At 44.8% G+C, this 17629-nt stretch overlaps 2 protein-coding genes across 2 annotated transcripts; one reads left to right on the top strand and one right to left on the bottom strand.

The window, feature by feature from the left end:
• Positions 1-382: 382 nt before the first annotated feature.
• Positions 383-3339, bottom strand: cebpa (CCAAT enhancer binding protein alpha). The gene has a single exon (XM_031743692.2). It carries the CDS (start codon positions 3108-3110, stop codon positions 2226-2228), a length of 885 nt encoding a protein of 294 aa, XP_031599552.1. The 5' UTR covers positions 3111-3339; the 3' UTR covers positions 383-2225.
• A 3879-nt stretch (positions 3340-7218) lies between these two features.
• Positions 7219-12001, top strand: cebpg (CCAAT enhancer binding protein gamma). The gene is made up of 2 exons (XM_031743697.2): positions 7219-7375; positions 8928-12001. The coding sequence occupies exon 2, from the start codon at positions 9034-9036 to the stop codon at positions 9523-9525; it is 492 nt and encodes a 163-aa protein (XP_031599557.1). The 5' UTR covers positions 7219-7375; positions 8928-9033; the 3' UTR covers positions 9526-12001.
• The last annotated feature ends 5628 nt before the right edge of the window (positions 12002-17629 follow it).

Below are 17629 nucleotides of genomic sequence, written 5' to 3'. Positions count from 1 at the left end.
GTGATGTGCATTTTACTGCTGCAGCTGCTCGAGGTGGAGATTTTTCTGACCATCTATCTTTTTGCACATCATATATATTACTCATTGTGTGTTTGCATGCGAGATCTACATGCAGAGAAAAAAACACAGGAACCAAAGCTGTCAGAAAAATTCTGATTTTTCGATGATTTTCTTCACTTTTATGACAATTAGACGTCACTGTAAAAGTTGCAGCGCTGCAGACTGTACCTTTATCATTATTCAAGCTGAAGAATGACACCTGATATGAAGCATTTCTGGCTCAGCGCCCCCTATGGACTGCAAGAAATCGAAGCGATACAATGAACTTGATGCAGCAACAAGAGAAGCAAATGGAGAAATAAATCCAAACGCACAAACAGAATCTGATAAAACGAGCTTCTTTTATTATAATATTTCAGATTTTTTGGTATTTTATATATATATTTATTCATATATATTTATATATATGCTTATTTTACAATTGAGACGTAAAATTTGAAACAAATGTTGGTTTAACATCAGTGTTTGTAAAAAAAAAAAAAAAAAAAACGGTGCTTCCTTCTTCCTCACTGACACAAATGTCTTAAAATCTTTCTCAACAGACCAGCTAAAGGTCAAAGGTCATCTCAGAGGATCAGAAGGCACTGCTGCATGAGCTATGATTCAACAGTGGGGAAGAGGAAGAAGATAACTACCATGTTGCATAGAAACCCTGTTCACATTTATTTATTCTTTATCTTTCTCAGAATGAACAAACACTTAAAAACAGGTGTGTGCACAGAGCCAGGCGTGTTTTTTCTGCTCAGATCAGTACCCATCGTGTGTCAGACAACAAAGCTGTGCTTCGACAAATAGTGCATACAGAGAGCTGCTTCAGTGTCTTCAGAGGAACCACGTTTCTGCAGAATCCCATGGAACCAGCTGCCATCAGGTTTCTCCTGCAGATACGTGATTTCCCCCTAGACATGGTGCAGCAGGTACCACAGTTTCAATTCCAGTCTTTTTTCTTCTTTCTTTTCTTCTTTTTTCCTAGTTTGTATTTTACTTTGGCTTAAATCAACAGAGGCCGGGCTGGGCAATCACGGGGGGGGGGGGCAAACTTGTATCTCCACACCTTCTTGAGTATTAGGAAGCTAAGAAAAAATGTATTTGCGCCTTTTTTTACATATTCATTTAGTCTTAATTAGTACACTTCTTAAGAGTGGAGGTACAAGCTTTCAGTATTGTGGTTGACAGTGTGTCAGTGAACAAAAATCTTAAATACTTTACTTATTAAAAAGAAAAAATTTCAGATTTCTTTTATCTCACAGGGGTGGGGGGGGTGAAGTTTGCATCACGTGATCAGATTATTAGAACACATAAACCTGCCAACAGCCCCGCACGCCTCCTCAAAGGACAAACAGGAGAAAATGAGCACAAATCCATGCAGTTATATCATGGAAATAAACATACATACAGGTTGAGTTTCATAGCTCTAAGACAAGTTCATCAGTTGATAAAGACGGTAACTTTGTATAAAACAAACCAAAAATAATTCAGGAACTACGTGCACAACAGGCTGGTCCGGGCTCGTCACCGCCGTGCCCTACCTTAGCTGCACTGATATGTGGGGTCGAGTCTCTCAGTCTGTACGGGGGTAAGGCACAAAAACAGCCAGTCCTCTGTTGTGTGGATCTGCAGGGGAGGGGGGGCGAGCTTATCGGCTTTTGCACAAAAAGTTTTAGAAGGCACATGAACACTGCAAAAAAAAAAAAAACAACAACAACAACAACAAAACAAAAAAAATATACCGACTGAACGAGTCACTCTTTCTCCTGAAGGTGAGCGCAAGTCTTTCTCCGAAGAGCTCAGTCAGTGAGATGATGGTGAGATTAATTCACCTGTTTCCAGTAAAAGTTTATCAGTCCTGTTTCTTGAAGCATCTTCAGGAAAATTCCTGAAACAAGAAAAACCAAAGTGGCTTCAAGTTTGTTTTCTGCGTACAGTCTGTCTGCACTTTGGTTTTCGTTTTCACACAGAAACTTTGGAGCTATTTTTTCTAGTCTGAGGAGAAAGTATGATCGCGAGGACTCCGTTCAGTCGGGTGTTTTAGCAGTGAACAGCTCAGCTGCCTCAGTCTCCTTACCGCTCTCAGTCCGTCCGGACGAACGGAAGCAGCTGTGTGTATAAATCCAGCAGTGTACCAGTCCATGTCCAGTCCGCTCCCGGTCCGGTTCGGGAGGCTCTCAGCTGCCCATGGGTTTGAAGGAGCCGTCCGGCAGCTGTCTGAAGATGCCCCGTAAAGTGTCCAGCTCGCGGGTCAGGTGCTCCACCCTGCGCCTCAGTCTCTCGTTGTCGGCGGTCAGCTCCACCACCTTGTGCTGCGTCTCCATGTTGCGCATCTTGGCCTTGTCCCTGCTCTTGCGCACGGCCACGTTGTTGCGCTCGCGCCTCAGCCGGTACTCCGGGCTGTTCTTGTCAACGTGCTTCTTGGTTTTGCCGCCTCCCCTCTGCTGCTCTAGCAGCTTCATGCCGCCCTGCTGCGAGTGCGGGTGCGGGTGTTGGTGCTGGTGCTGGTGCGGGCTGGGCACCGGGGTCGGCGGAGGTGTAGGGTGCCCTGGCTGGAGGTGCATGGTGGTCTGCGCGCAGTGTGCAATCTGGTACTGGAGGTGCGGCATCTGCTGCTGCTGCTGGGAGTACTGCTGGGGGTGTGGGTGCGGGTGGTGGTAGGTGGGGGGCATGCCCGGGTTCATGTCCTCGTCGTCCCGGGGCTCCTGCTTGATAGCCACCGGTCGGAGGCGTGGAGGATTGTGCTCGTAAAGCGGCTCCATCTTAGACTCCATGTAGTTGGACATGTAGAGCTGCTGGGGTCCCGGGCCGCAAGTCACCGGGTCGTACTCCCCGTTCATCATTTTGAGCTTGTCCTGTCGGGAGCTGTGGTGGAACAGGTCAGCCAGGAAGTCGTCGTTGAACGCTGATGGGTCGATGTAGGCGCTCAGGTCGATGGAGGTCTCGTTGTCTCCGATCTCACCGCCAAGATCTGCCGGGTCTCTGTAGCCGGAGGAGGGCTGCTGGTTCAGGCTGTTCATCAGGGGCCGAGGTGCGACCTCGTACAGGTTAGAGAGCTCCATTGAGAATCTAAACCCGGGCAGGCATGGCGATGAGCTCCGGGAATCCAGGTTGCACAAAGTCGGGTACTAAGGTGAGAGGGGGTTACACAGCTGCAAGCATGCGCTGACCCAAAGCTCGGAGAGACTGTGACGGTTGCAGTGGCTCCGTTTGTACGCGGAAAGAAGCGGAATGAAGCAGCTTCAGGCTTAACTCTGCTGGGCTGATTCCTCCTGCTCAGTAAACTCCGAGCTGTCAAACTGCTGTTTTATACAGAGAGGGAATGGGCGGGCACACGTGCCCGCGCGCGCGCACACACAGCCCTCAGTCTTGCCAGCTATCTGCACGGGAACGCTTCAGAGTCAAACTCGACTCAAACTTTTATCACACACAGCGTCCTGCGCTCCTCTCTGCGCGCTCTGCTCACACATCAGCGCCAAAGCTCAGGCTGGTGAAGACACGCTGAAACCACCCGGAGCAGTTAGAGTCGGTCCGCAAAAGTCACATTAAATATATATATACATATATATATATATGTGTGTGTTTACAAAAACAAATATTGACAAAAATTAATAAATGCTCTGGATTTCAGACGCTCTTCTAGACCGAGCGCGCTGGTGTTCAGCGCGTAACACGATCAGCTTGAAAACCTGTTTTAAAAGAACTAAATTCTTTTCTTTAATCCCCGGGCAGTCTACACCGGGAGACTTTATCTCTGAAAGGAGGGAGCGGCACCTATCAGAGCAGGACGCACAGACTTTATGTGCAAGTTATAAAAGTCGTGAACATCTTCTGGACTTAGAACACGTCTGATGTTAAATAGAATGCGCACTGATGTAAAAACCTGTCATTACTTCGTTATAATATGAATATATACCGTCAAGTCCCTGCAAGAAATAACTTTTTTTCTTATTGTAATGTATTTTTATTTCCAAATTCTAAGTCAGGAAGATCCAACACTGAGGCATATTTATTATGACCTGCTTACAATGTTAGATGTGACTTGGGGAATCTGCTTGGATGAGGACGGGTGAGCAGCGCGGAGCAGTGGGGGCAGGGACGGCGGACTGAAGAGCAGGACTGCAGCGCCCTCTGTGAGCAGCAAACAGAGAGATCTTCGTGTTGGGAGCGATTTAAAGCTGCTTGTTTATTTTGTATTTTTATTCCATGCGTATATTTTTACAGGTTTTTGCTTGACCTCCATTTGAAGACAATAATCTGCTTCTTTCAGACAGCCCAGCGCGACTTCTGTCCTTTTTGTAACTGCTGCCATAAAAGTGATTTAGGAAAGGGCAGCTGGAAACAGTAGCACTGAGAATAAAATCAATGGCTTATAAATGAGGTTCACATTGAGGATGTTGGAATAGAGAATCCTTCGGGGGGCATCTTTGGTTCATTTGAGGAATTTTTAAGCAACCTTGAGGAAGCTTTAGTGGTCTTCGGGGTCTGACTTTTAAAACTAGTGTTGACGGACTCAGCTGGGAAAATGTGAACAACATTTTCTGTTGCACTGGGAAGCTCTTCAGGCCAGAGACTTTCAGAAGGAAGTACCAAGGGTCCTTGAAATGATCTGGAGGAACACGTGTTTTTAAGGAAACAATATAATAATTAAAAAAGTTTAAAACTGGAAAAAATAAGTGTGATGTTCCTAAACTTCAAAGTCAGCATGTTAAACACAAACTAGAATACACAAAAACGCTCAGACAAATATTTGAAGAGCTTTTGTTTGCTTCACTGCAGCTCAGCTGTCAGCACGGTGCGAGGGTACCTCAGATCAGGCCAGCACGTGGACCTTTGACCTCTTCGATCACACGAGCGATTCCTAATACTGCATTCAGCCTTCATTTGTTTTCAGTGACTTTACTTTCATTTTAACAGCACTGGTGACTCTCTGTTGAGCTGAGGCAGCCCTGACCTCAATGACATCACACCATTGTCACCAGTGCTATCTCAGACTTAAAGTGTTCAATCAGTGTTGCAGCATTAGCGGTCCTGTACACATTTTCTGCAGCAACAGTGTGGTTGGACAGTAAAAAAAATAAAAAAATAACATTGTTTCCAGAAGCAATGTGATTTGAATTTAAGTTGACATTAACCAATCAGACCTGAGAAAGCAGTTTACCAAAAAAGCAAACACTGCACTGGAGTCATGAGTGACAGCTTCGAATTCCACATGGACAGCTGGCCAACATTCACAGCATATTTCCAGACATCAGCACAGTTTGGATGCAGCGCCTAGTGAGAGCAATGCAATGTTTGGTCACGTGACCAGGCATCACTATTACCAAACCTCATGTTGTGTGTGTCTTTGTGGCTGCTTTCAGTCCAGCTCAATTTCATTTATACAGTTAAGTCCAAAAGTTGTTGGACAGTGACTGTTTTTTTCTGGGGGGGGGGGGTGTTTGCCTCTGTACACCACAACAGTGAATTAAAAAAATGAAGCACAGACTTTCAGCTTTAATTTGGGGGGATTTACCAAAAGTACTGAACTAACTGTACTGGAATTACAGCCATTTTATGCACAGTACTGACTTTCACAGGACAATTGACTGACAAGCTGCTTCATGGTCATATGAGGCCTGTTGTCATCTTATGTCATGTGAAATAGTCAGATATAAAATCTGTTGTTAAGTCCAAGAGTTGAAATTGCATTTGATAGCTGGACTTCTCAATGTGGCATCTCAGTGCAAGTGAGGGAGGCCATCGTTCCGCTGAAAAGCCCAAATAAACAGCAAAGACTTTGGTATTGACCAAATCAAAAATCTGGTGCATTGTTTAAAAGAAAGAACGCACTGACCAGCTCAGCAACACCAAAAGATCTGAAAGAGCATAGAAAACACCTACAGCGCATGATGACAGAATTATTTCCATGATTAAGAAAATACCTTTACAACATCAGACCCAGTCAAGCTCACAAGGAGGGGGCAGAGTCACAATGAAGACTGATAATTAAATGATGCATTTGCAAATGGAAATACAGAAAGTTTACAACAGGTCAGACTGTCAGTAAACATCTAAAAGAGCCTGAAAAAGATCTTGGGACAGATGATGGTTGTTTAAGAATGATGGCCTGGGCATGTATGGCTGCAGTTGACCCGGGTCATGGGTGTTTATTCATGATGTGGCTGCCAGTATAAGCAGCAGGATGAACTGTGGCGTGGTTTCTAGACTTTAGGTAGCCACCCGGTGCAAAGGATTTTTGTCCAATTATTAAAATCCATCCTAATATTTACACTTAGGAGCCTCTGGAAATGGGAAGCTATGTATTAAAATGGCTGTAATGTCTAGACAGTCAATGCAAAAGTTTTGTTAAGTGAAAGCTGAAAGTTGCACTGCAATCTAATGTTCCACAGAAGAGGCCTGAAGCTGTAGGCTCTGCCTCCCATTCCACTTTTGGAAACTCTAGAAACCACATGTAAGCTCGCAGCCTGAGAGAAAAGTGCTGTCAGGATAAATTTTTGTCTGTTTGTTGTGGGTTTGTATCTTCTTTTTATCACTTTTATCACCCGCTTTTTTAATATTTTGGGCTTTTTGTCTTTTTTTTTACCTTTTGAAGTTGATCTTTTGTTTTTGTTTGTTTGGGGCTCAGGTCCAGGTGACCTCTGACATCTCGGGGTCTTTGTCTATACATCCCTTCATTTATATTCTCTGGTCACGATTATTATAAATAAAAGCGCTTTGGGTGCCTTGAAAAGCGCTATATGAAATCCAATCCATTATTATTATTATTAAAACAGTAATTACATTGTTTTTGTGTGTTCCTGGCAGGACCGCGGTTTCATTAAGTGCTTGTGTCACCTGTGAATGTTCTCCAGCTGTTTTAAGGGGTTTCTTCGTACACACACATCACAATAGTTATTATAGTGACTGAAGGAAGCGGGAGCGTCGTTACTGAAGGTACGGCCGCTTTGAGAGTGAGTCTCGTCATTCAGAGATGAAGTCATACGTGTTTCAACTCATCTGACCAGCCTCGGTTACATAAACAACGCCGAGAGAAGATAGCAGCGTCTCATTGGTCCAAACACGAATCAATCACAAAGAGCATTGCATCACTCCGCCGCACACTCATCGGTGATTGGCCAAGCGCCTCACTCGCTGCCACCTACTCGCCTGTGATTAGCTGATCCTGGACATTGCCGTACATGGTAAAAGAGATTTCGCAATCGGTCGCTCTCCATGTTACAAACAAAAACAGTCCAAGCTCATACGGACGGGATTAAACTTCGGTTTTCTAGGGGAACTTTCTCATCTTTTGACGGACGGTTGAGCCCGCCGCCTCCCAGTGAAGGTAAAATCGTAGTTTTCTTTCTCTGTAGGTCCGAAACAGCGAAGCTGGCAGTGAGCTGATGGCTGTTAGCGACAAGAGCTAACCCGCTAGCTGGCTATGCGCCCGGCTAAACAGGCAGTGTTCGCGTTCGTTAAAAGAAAGCTGTCGTGTTTCGGGCCAAACTAGGCTTAAATCGACGCCTGTCTCAGATCGGGAAAGCTCGACGGTCAGTGGCGAGTCGGTGAGTTGCCTGTTGGTCGCTTCGAGTGAACAGAAAGTTGTCAAAGTGTTCGAAAATTAAAGTTTGGGTACTTTAAAGCGACGTGTTTCGGATCAGTCCGCCTGTTTTGATCTGTTTCGTGTGTTTTCATATTTGTCACACGTCGGTGAAGTCACCAGAAAGCGGTGGTTTTGTGTGTAGCCCCTCATGACTCTGGAGTTCCCCTGTCTTCACACAAAGAGAGCCGCTCGTGATGATGCAACAACAGGCAACCTCTCCGCTGTTTCACCCGGAGCGCTTTCCGCTGCGCACAGCTGACTGGCTGCATAGCAACGCCCCAGCCAATCAGAGCGGCGCTACTAATTGGCCGTGCGGAATAACAATCTGAACAATTATGGTATCGCAGTGATGGAGTAGGAGGAAGAAGATGGTGATGATGAAGCCTCCTAACTGGAGCGAGAAGAACGCTAGGAAAGTGAGGAAATGATGTTCAGAGCTGGAACTTTGGCTGATTGACTTCCACCTTCCAGAAATGATAGAAACACATTAAAATGGCTTGTCAGTCCTTTTGTTGCAGAAATAAAAAAAAAATAAATCCCTGAACATTTCTGGCGCAGAGCTGCAGAGTGAAATCAAAAAGCTATCAAGTCTGACAAATGTTCAGTGTTTGCACTGTGAAGCTCATATTTAGCAGGACCAGAGCCTGCATCCACTGGTGGAGCCACCGAAAGACGCCAAAGCAGAATCCATAGTACCGCCTTTGTGCCCATTTGCATAGGCGTCTGATTAGTGAATTGATAGGGGATATTCAACCAGCACAGACATGCTTGCAGGTGAGTGATGTGTTAGGCTCAGGTAGATTGTTGATTTGGTTAAAAAGTGTGCTTGAACAGTAAGAGATCGACAGGAGGTTCACTGCATAGAGGAAGAAGAGTGGAGAAAAAAATAACAGATCAAAATGATGCGCACAAGTCTCGAGATGCAGCTGTATGATATCAAAGACCACCAGGACGCTTTTCACTTCCTGTCAGCGCGCAGGAAGCCAGCAAAGACCGGAACCTCTGAGGTTAGGTACCCTAACCCTAATCAGATGGTGTTGTTCTTTCATGTAGACGATAAAAAGTCACCAGTACTTTATTTATTAAAATACCAAATAAAGTCAGTGAAAGGGACGTACTGTGGTTCAGCTGAGGCCTCCACTCCAAACGCGTGGACAGAAACATCTGCACACAGCTGTCTCTGACTTCTTTGTCTTCTTACATGTGTGGTGTTGTCCATGGCTAGTCTATAGCTTAGTGTTTGCTTTGATTCTGTGTGATGTGCTCAATTAATCTGGTCTGTCTCGCCCTCCAGGCTCTGTCCATCTGCAGGACCATCTTCTTTGCTTCTAGTCTTCTATTCAGCTCTACACCTGAGGAGACTCTGGCCAAAGATCAGCACCTGTTGGCAGCACATCCAAATGAGCCGGCCGTCGCAGCCGAAACTAACTGCAACTGACCACAACGGCGTGAGCGTCATCCAGAGCCAGGCCCACGCTGCTTCTTCGTCCCTCCCGGCAGCCGTAGCCGGACTGCAGCAGGTCCCACAACTCGTCCCAGCAAACCCTTCAACCGGAGGTGGCAAAGCCCTCGCCCCCAGCAAGATGAAGAAACCCCCTGCAGACAAGGACAGCGAGGAGTACCGCCAGCGGCGCGAACGCAACAACCTGGCAGTGAAGAAGAGCCGCATGCGCAGCAAGCAGAAGGCGATGGACACACAACAGCGCGTAAACGAGCTGAAGGAGGAGAACGAGCGGCTCGAGGCAAAGATTAAACTGCTGAGCAAAGAGCTGAGCGTGCTCAAAGACCTCTTCCTGGAGCACGCTCACAACCTGGCTGACAACGTCCAGCCGCCGGCAGGCGCGGAGGGTTCCAGTCCCGCCCCCAACAGTACCTCCACCAATGGGCAGTGAGGAGGGTAACCACCAGGATGTTGAATATCTGCAGCTTTTGTGGAAGCTTCTCCCTTTGGGAATGAGGCCCCACTTCTTCTTCATGGCTTTTTTTTTTTCCTGATTATCAGTTTTTATTTAACCTCTTAATAATTCAACACCATCATCATCCAGTTCGCCAAAATAACCGCCAGTGTTCCCACCGTCTACCCAGAACAGCTGGAATCATTTTAGAAGAAAAAGCTTAAAACATGTTTTCTGGAAATATCTTTTAAAAATTGAAAAGATCCACTGAAGTGTGACTTTTAAAATTGAAAGCCAGTTAGTCTGTGATGTTTGGCTGGAAGCCTCCAGCTGTGTCATCGCTCCTCTGATTGACTCATTGATTTTGGGGGAATGTGATGCGATGTGAACTCGTATAAACTGAGTCGTCATCTGTCAGGATTCTCTGGAACAAAACAAAAAAATCACCACACATTTCCTGCATTTCCTCTTCCTGGTGGCGGAAAACCCCCGGTTCAGTCTGATGAAGACGGCCGTGGCCATCGCTGAGCGCTCCGCAGCCACAGGATGGACTTGTAAATGCTAAAATTCCTTTTTTCAGGATGTGTATTTTCTTCTGTTCTTCTACAAAGAGTTTGTAAAACAAAAGTGTTTTTATTGTTAAGTACATTCACTACATGTTGATGTTTTAAGCACAGTTCTGTTTGTGTGTGTGTGTGTTTTTGTTTTTTTTGTTTTTTCATGACTCGTGTTGTTTAAGATCAGAAATGGAAAAACACTTTTATATCTGACTCTGAGTGAAAACAGAGGGAGGGTTAGGGTTACAGACACACACACAGACACAATTATCCTTTACTGGGTGGTTTTATTAACATGTTTGAGTTGCACACTTTTAATTTTTGGGTCTGAATCGCGGAGTCTTTCCTGCAGAGGCGGTGCATGTTAAACCTTGGTCTCCTGCCATATCAGTGGCTGCCCGAAGCCTTTAACGGCTGAAGCCGGCAGCGCTCGGCCCTGACGAAGCAGAACAAAATGCTAATTTCACTGGAAATGGAAACAGTGGCTGTGTGCACATCTTTAATACACGTCACAGCTGATTGGTGTTAAATGAGAAAATAAACCTCTAAACTCATTTCACGCCACTTCAGAAAATCTCAAGTTTAGACTCTGAACAGATGGACTTAAACCTGTTAATAGGACATCTTTAAGTAAAAATAAAACCACTTGTTTATTTGACAGTATTGACAATCACGGGGCCTCCAGCAGTGTCAGAGTGTAAAAATCTATACATTATGTGTTTATTTTTGAAAATTATCAGCGTGTTTTCTTTTAGTTTCACGCTGAAGATTTGAGGCTTTAATCAGGGCGTTGACAGGAAGTTGGGGCATCCATCCTGCTGCTGATATGACAGCAAGACCATGTTGTTGTGTTGAAACTGTGTAAAGGTGGAGGTGTGCGCAGGACGAACCCCCTCCCGCCACCTGTCGGAGTGGCCCGTCCAGACAGGTGTGTTTGTGTGTTCGCCGCTGGGCGGACCCAGACACCTCAGACTCTTCAGGCGAGCCGCAGATTTAATTAAACCCACTTTTAACCCGGGCCAGCTGATTAGCCGCCTGCTAATAAGGTGTGAGCAGATCAGGACAGGCCCGTGCCCCGCAGGCACGCCGCGGAGAGGGGCGGGGCCACCCCGCACTGCTGTCAGACTTTATAATTATATGAGCTTTGTGTGGGCGTGGAGTGTTTTTCCACAGGGTTTGTCTGTCAGGAGCTTCGCCTCTGCAGGAATGTTGTTGTTGCTTCTGAGCTGCTCAAGCCAACGTTCCCACAAGGTTCTCCTAATGTTTCCTGTAGACTTTTGATTTTTTAAATTTTCTGCACAGATTCGTCCAGAAAGTTCAGCGAGTTTTAAACACAAACCATCAGCTCATCAGTCAGAATGTGTTTTAGTTTTCATCCAGTAGTTTATCCAGGTCGTGTGAAGTTTAGTTTCAGCAAATTGTCGATATTTTGCAGTTTTTCCATCATGCATGTGAATTTTCCAGCATTTTGTCAGAGTTGAGCAGTGGAAATGAAATCAAATCATGTTTGACCTGAATCACTTCAGCTAGTTGCAGTTAGAGCTGAAAGTTCCAGTTCTTTTTATTAGTGTAACATATTTTGATTGGCGTTGTGGGAACGGGAGTCTCGTTGAGCACAACCTTCACCTTTGACTTTTTGTTTGTTTGTATCGTTCATCTTTCTACACTTTTATTCCAACAGAAGCATGTTTGTTAGGGAAGTGTTTGCATGAATGGGGGTTGGGGGTGAAAGTTTAGTGCACTCATAAAATTAAATCTTCCGGTCTTAACTGAGCGGATCAGGAAGCAGACGTGATGGTTGTGCTGTTTTGCTTTGCTCTGAATGTTGCTGGGCAGCATTTCTCTGTCACTCAGCTTTTTTATATCAGAACCGGCTCACCTGCATTATAAATTAAAATTGAGTATAAAAGCTGAAACTGTGTCCTGATATTTTGTTTGTTTGTTTTGGTCCAGAGCTGTTGTCTGTGGTTTCATTCATTCATCTCCTTCTAAAGCAGTCTCAGTAAACCTTAGTTTTTTATTCTAATGGAACTGGTAATTAAGGCAGTGGGAATGTACCATTACAGCTGCTGCAGCTCAGTCACGAAGCCCTGACTGTTCCATTAACGCTGTAAATAAAACATTCTCATTAGGAAGTCATGAAGAAGAATTAATGATTATGGTTGACGTTAGAATCTCTCACTCCGTGTCTCCAGCTGAGGGCTGACGGCGACGTTTGCCATGAAAATAAGTCCAGTTGTTGCTCACATAGACTGTCGGGATGTCCTGCCTCCTTAAACGACCACTGATTCATAAATAGAGACACTGTGTGAGTGCATGAATGTGCTTTAAAGGTGTCACTCCAAATGTTCCAGTGTGAAGATTTTACTGCTTATCCTGCCTGGAGCCACAGAGAGCAGCTGTTATCAGGTGAGACGTCGTTGCAACCTGGACGCACGTGCAGTCCGTCACGGATAACATCTGGCTGCATCTGCAGCAGCCAATTCACCCATTAACCTAATGAGCATGTCTTTGGTGACCAGTAACAGTTCAGTATGAGTGAAAATAGCCAGACTGCAGTTCAGCTGCCTGAATTCTTCTCAGTGAGAGATTTCACTGCGTGGCAGGTTAATACATTTATGATGTTTCTTTGATTCTTTTGAGATTTTTCTCCCAAATCCTTCCACAAAGCCGCTAACCACTGCAGAGACGACATGATGGGATGGCATTAGTACAGAACCAAAGGTCAAACTGTGAAAAGGCCTGCGAGAAAAATTACTGCTTCCTCATTGGCTGCTGAAGTCACCTGTTTTATCACGCCTGATCACTGGTTACTCATGGTTACCGGTCTCTGCAGCCTCCCTGCAGACTGAGCAGAGCTGAAACTCTGAGCAAACAGAGGGCATCCTGCAGCAGGAGCTCCACAGCTCAGCAGCTTTAGTTACTTGTAAGAGTTTAATATGACATCAAACAAAAACACAAAATGCAGCATGCTGCTAAAGGTCAGAACAGCAGCTACTGCATTAATAATGAGGAAACGACATACAGTTAAGCCTGTTAAATTTTCTGCTTTTATTGCGCTAAACATATAATATGTTTACTCCTCGTAGACCGGCCACAGTTGCTGAGATCTGCGTGCATTTACAGAAAAGTGCACGTCAAGTTACAGCGTAGATTTAATGTTTTGCTCATCAGTTTTTGGACAGTGACACTATTTCTGAGGTAACTTTCTATACCACCACAGTGGGTTCCATCTGCACCGCGAAGCTCCGTCTGAGCAGCTTTGCTGCATTAGTCTGAATGTGAGCCGAGAGTGCAGCTCTGTACACGTCACACTTCATCCTGTCACTTCTGTCGGCAGTCACATGATCAATAAACACCAGTTCCCCTGGCAGCCACACACACCCATGCCATAACACTCCCTCCACCATGTTGAGCACAGAGACGCTGTGAACAACAAACAGGACAAACCACAAACTGTGTGAAACGGTAAGCAACAGTTAGTGACCTGAAGTGAAGGAATATAAAATAACATATAGGAGAGAAGGTCCCACAGAAGCCCAGTCTTACTAATTAAGTGGGTGTCTGCCTCCCAAACTGTTTGAACTGTTTTAAACGATCAGATTGTGCTCTTGGAAGGTTATTTTTAAAACTGAAAAACAAAATCACGGCAGTTTTATTTACCCGTGCTCGACCTTTACTTATCTCCATTCGTCCTGCCTTGACTTCTTGTTGCCCTTTTTCTTTACGTTGGTATGTTTTCATGTAAAATATTCATCTCTCTTATCTCCTTCTTTTCCCTAACACATTATCCATCTTCACCTCCTCCTGTCTTTGTTGTTTTCTTTCAGCTTAGTCATTTTATTTCAAATTAAAGCGCAAAATGAAAACAGAACATTTGTCATCGTGCAGAAGATGATGAAATATTTTCTTGATTTTAAACGCTGGGAGCATTTTTTTCCCCCCAACTCTTAAATATGAGCTCAGCTTCAGTCATGCAGGGTGTTAAATCAGTGTGTGTGGACAGATAAGAGCTGTGGATTGATAAAAGGTTATCAGAGTGAGAAGAGAAGAGATCTGAATGTGCAGCTCGAGCCGCCGGCCTTGAAACCCAAACGGGGTGAATGATTGACACGATGACATCATGATCGCCTGAGCTCAATAAACTAACGAGGGCAGGGTTTTCTCTCTTTTTTTGCCTCTCTCTGCTATTCAAAGGTCAGAGCTGGCATGTCCGCGGGTTATAAAGGTTTACTGGCGAAACGTCAAACGTCTCCGCCTGACACAGAAAGCACACAGAGCAAGCCCTCCCACCTCCTCCTCCTCATGTTCCCATAATTATCAGCGCTGTCAGAGCAGTCATGTCACTATCTAAAAATAAACCTGCTCAGTGTGTGTGTGTGTGAGTGAGTGTGGGCGGTGAATCCTCATCAGTCTGCTGAAAACTGGAACATCAGCTTCACTCGGTCATTAGGCCTAATCCAACGACCAGCAGCAGCACAAAAAGCTTCGTGCGCTGCCTGACGATGATGCTTGAATCACATACGTGCCCTTTATCCCGCAAAGCACTGAACAACACGATGTCAGACCGCAGACTCACCGCAGGGCTGACACACTGCAACACACTGCCAAACCCAAACCTGTGGGTGCTTTATCCCACTTACACAAAGTGTCAATCTGTGAATCGCTGTGGTCTTTTGCATCCAGTTGCAGGTTTGTGTCTTTGTTGTCTTTTTTCTGTTGTTAAATGAGATCCTGTGTCCACACTGTAACAGGCATACATGCATACATTTAGTTAACAGAACTGAGCGATGTTTCCATTCATAGAAGTTCTAATTTTATACAAGAAACAGGTGTTAAAGGAGGCTAACAAACCGAACATCACCCCGTCCCAGTCCCGTGGGAGAAAAGGTCAGACTGACTAAGGGCTGTTTCTCCCAGGTACCGAGGATTTATCAGGCACATCATTCAGATGGAGTAGGCATTTGTGGGTTTCACTTTTCCACAGAAATGTAATATTAAAAACAAACCTGAGTGAGAGAAGAACGAGTCTGAATCACTTTCTGCAGAGTGCAAACATGGAAGAGATTTTCTTCTTCTCTGTTTCACGGTTAACCTGATCTTGCAGTCCTTTATTGTTATTTGCTGCTGAGCTCAGGCTGAGATGGAGAAGTGTTCACTCTTCTGCTTCCTCCCACTGATTGTGATTTGGTCTTCACTTGTCTCAGCAAACCCTCCCTAGATATTTCCAAAGCGCAAATCTCTTCATTGGCTCCCAGTCAGATTAAGATCCTTAGGATCACTTTCAGAGACCTGCAGGATCCATCCATCCATTAAATTCAGTTTCATTTATATACTGCCAAATCACAACAACAGTTGCCTCAAGGTGCTTTATATTGTAATGTAAAGACCCTACAGTAATACAAAGAAAACAGAGAAAACCCCAACAACAATATGAAACCCTATGAGCGAGCATTTTGGCGTCAGTGGGAAGGAAGAACTCCCTTTTAACAGAAAGAAACCTCCAGCAGAACCAGGCTCAGGGAGGCGCTGTCATCTTCTGAGACCAGTTGAGGGTGAGGGGAGGAAGACAGGACAAGAGATATTGTAGAAGAGAGAGAGATATTAACAATAACTAATAAATAAATGCACAGAAGTGTATAAACAGAAGAAATAGTGCATCATGGGAATCGCCCAGCAGCCTAGACCTATTGCAGTGCAACTAAGGGAGAATTCAGGGTCACCTGATCCAGCCCTAACTATATGCTTTGCAATGCAATTCAGTTCAGTGCGGTCATTTTCGTCTCAATGCCCTTAATCTCTGCAAAGTAAAAAAATCTAGAATATTAGTGGGAAAACCCAACAATCAGAAAACTCGCCTTTAACCACAGATGGCAACAGTAGGAAGGAAGAGCTCCCTTTTAGCATGAACCTCCGATGGGGCTGAAAGGAACCAGGGAAGGACAAAAAGAAGCTGCTTTGCTCCACTGTTCTGTGGATGGAGAGGTTTTTAGCTGCAGTGGTGCTGATTCTGGAATAACTGAAGACTTTAGCACGTCATGGCTGCAGGTCCAAAGCAGATCATCAATGGATTAGTGCTCTGTATGATGCAGGACTCAAGGTTGAGCTTGTAACAGTCACAGTGGTGTGGTGTCTCTTTAATGTAAAATAAGTCAAGGGGTTATGAGGTCATTAGTGTGCGCCACTGCCCTCTCTGTGATTTATGGGAACAACGTGCTTGCATGCGAATACATGGAGAGAGACGGACTTTATATGTTTTACCTCTCCAGAAACCTTTGCAACGTTACGGGTCTGTCATGTTTGATAAGCAGCAGCCGTTCAACCGGGCCTTGCATGGTTGATGAAGAGAATGTGCATTAAAGGATACGCTGTGGAATTCCCAGGACCAGTGTGATCGTGTATTCTTCCTACTATCCTGCTAAGGTTTCTACCGCCTCCTCTCAACCACTGAACACAACCCAACATTACAAGCTGTTTCCAAACAGGAAAATGAAAAATTCACCTTTGAAACCATTTCTGTATAATGACTCTCATTAGAGTGAATGCTCATAGTTTATGGGGGAAATCCATATTTTCATAAAAACTAACATCTCTCTGTGCAGGAACTACTGCAAAACTGCACGATATAGAGAAGGAATGTTTGCAGGCATATTTGCAGATATCCTGGAAATAAAAAATGCGATTCAAGTATTGAGGAGCCTGTAGAGCTTTTTGCCTAGCAACACATCCACCATATTACTGAGACAATAGGTCAGGCAGATACTTCTCGATATCAGTGTGTTTGGAGATTGGAACAATAACCAAACAGTGCCAACATCAGATCTGACTGGAAATTACAGCACACCCTCTGTAATGTTCATGTACTGTTATTAAAAACACTGGCTGTCATAACTCTGTAAAAATTTATTTTTTAAGAAAACGTGTCATCATTTTTTGAGAGTTTGAGAAAACCAGGAAGCTCAGAGTTGAATAAAACTGAGTCACAGAGTTCAGAATCACGTCTGATACACGCAGTGTTTGTGAACGCCGCTGTACTTTGTGGTCAAGTCGTGTTCCATACAAAACAGTGTGATATCAGTGAGTGAGTGGAACAGCTCCTCCCTTTGCAAACACAAAATACATCCAGATAACACGTTTCTGTTGGCTGACTGCTGAGGTCAAAGTTGAACCAAACTGAAGCTGCAGCTTAAAAGCAGTCACACTGGTTTGAGCTGAAGTTAAAGACTTCTAATAAGAGCAATCAGTCATCCTGCACTGCCTGACCTGTCCTGTGTGACTGTTTGTGCTCATTTACTGCCGATATAGTCGATATTTCCAGGTGTGTGCACTCAGGTGAGTGTGTAAAAGAAAGTGTTTCAGTGTGCATGTTTGTGTTTGTGTCGCCCTGCTGACGGTTGTTGTTCACTGCTGTGCAGATCTCATCCACGATACCCATCGCAGCGTTTGCGGTGAACTCACTCTCTTCCCACGATGCTTTGCTCTCTCTTCCTCACCAGATGGGGAGACGTGAAAACATTTGAAACTTCAAACATAAAAATGAGCGA

Source organism: Oreochromis aureus, linkage group 1 (assembly GCF_013358895.1).
Source record: "Oreochromis aureus strain Israel breed Guangdong linkage group 1, ZZ_aureus, whole genome shotgun sequence".
In the NCBI taxonomy this organism is placed as follows: domain Eukaryota; kingdom Metazoa; phylum Chordata; class Actinopteri; order Cichliformes; family Cichlidae; genus Oreochromis; species Oreochromis aureus.
This window is presented reverse-complemented; position numbering and strand designations above follow the sequence as displayed.

Coding starts and splice junctions, on each gene's coding strand:
- cebpa (XM_031743692.2), bottom strand. CDS start 3,110: ATGGAGCTCTCTAACCTGTACGAGGTCGCACCTCGGCCCCTGATGAAC.
- cebpg (XM_031743697.2), top strand. CDS start 9,034: ATGAGCCGGCCGTCGCAGCCGAAACTAACTGCAACTGACCACAACGGC.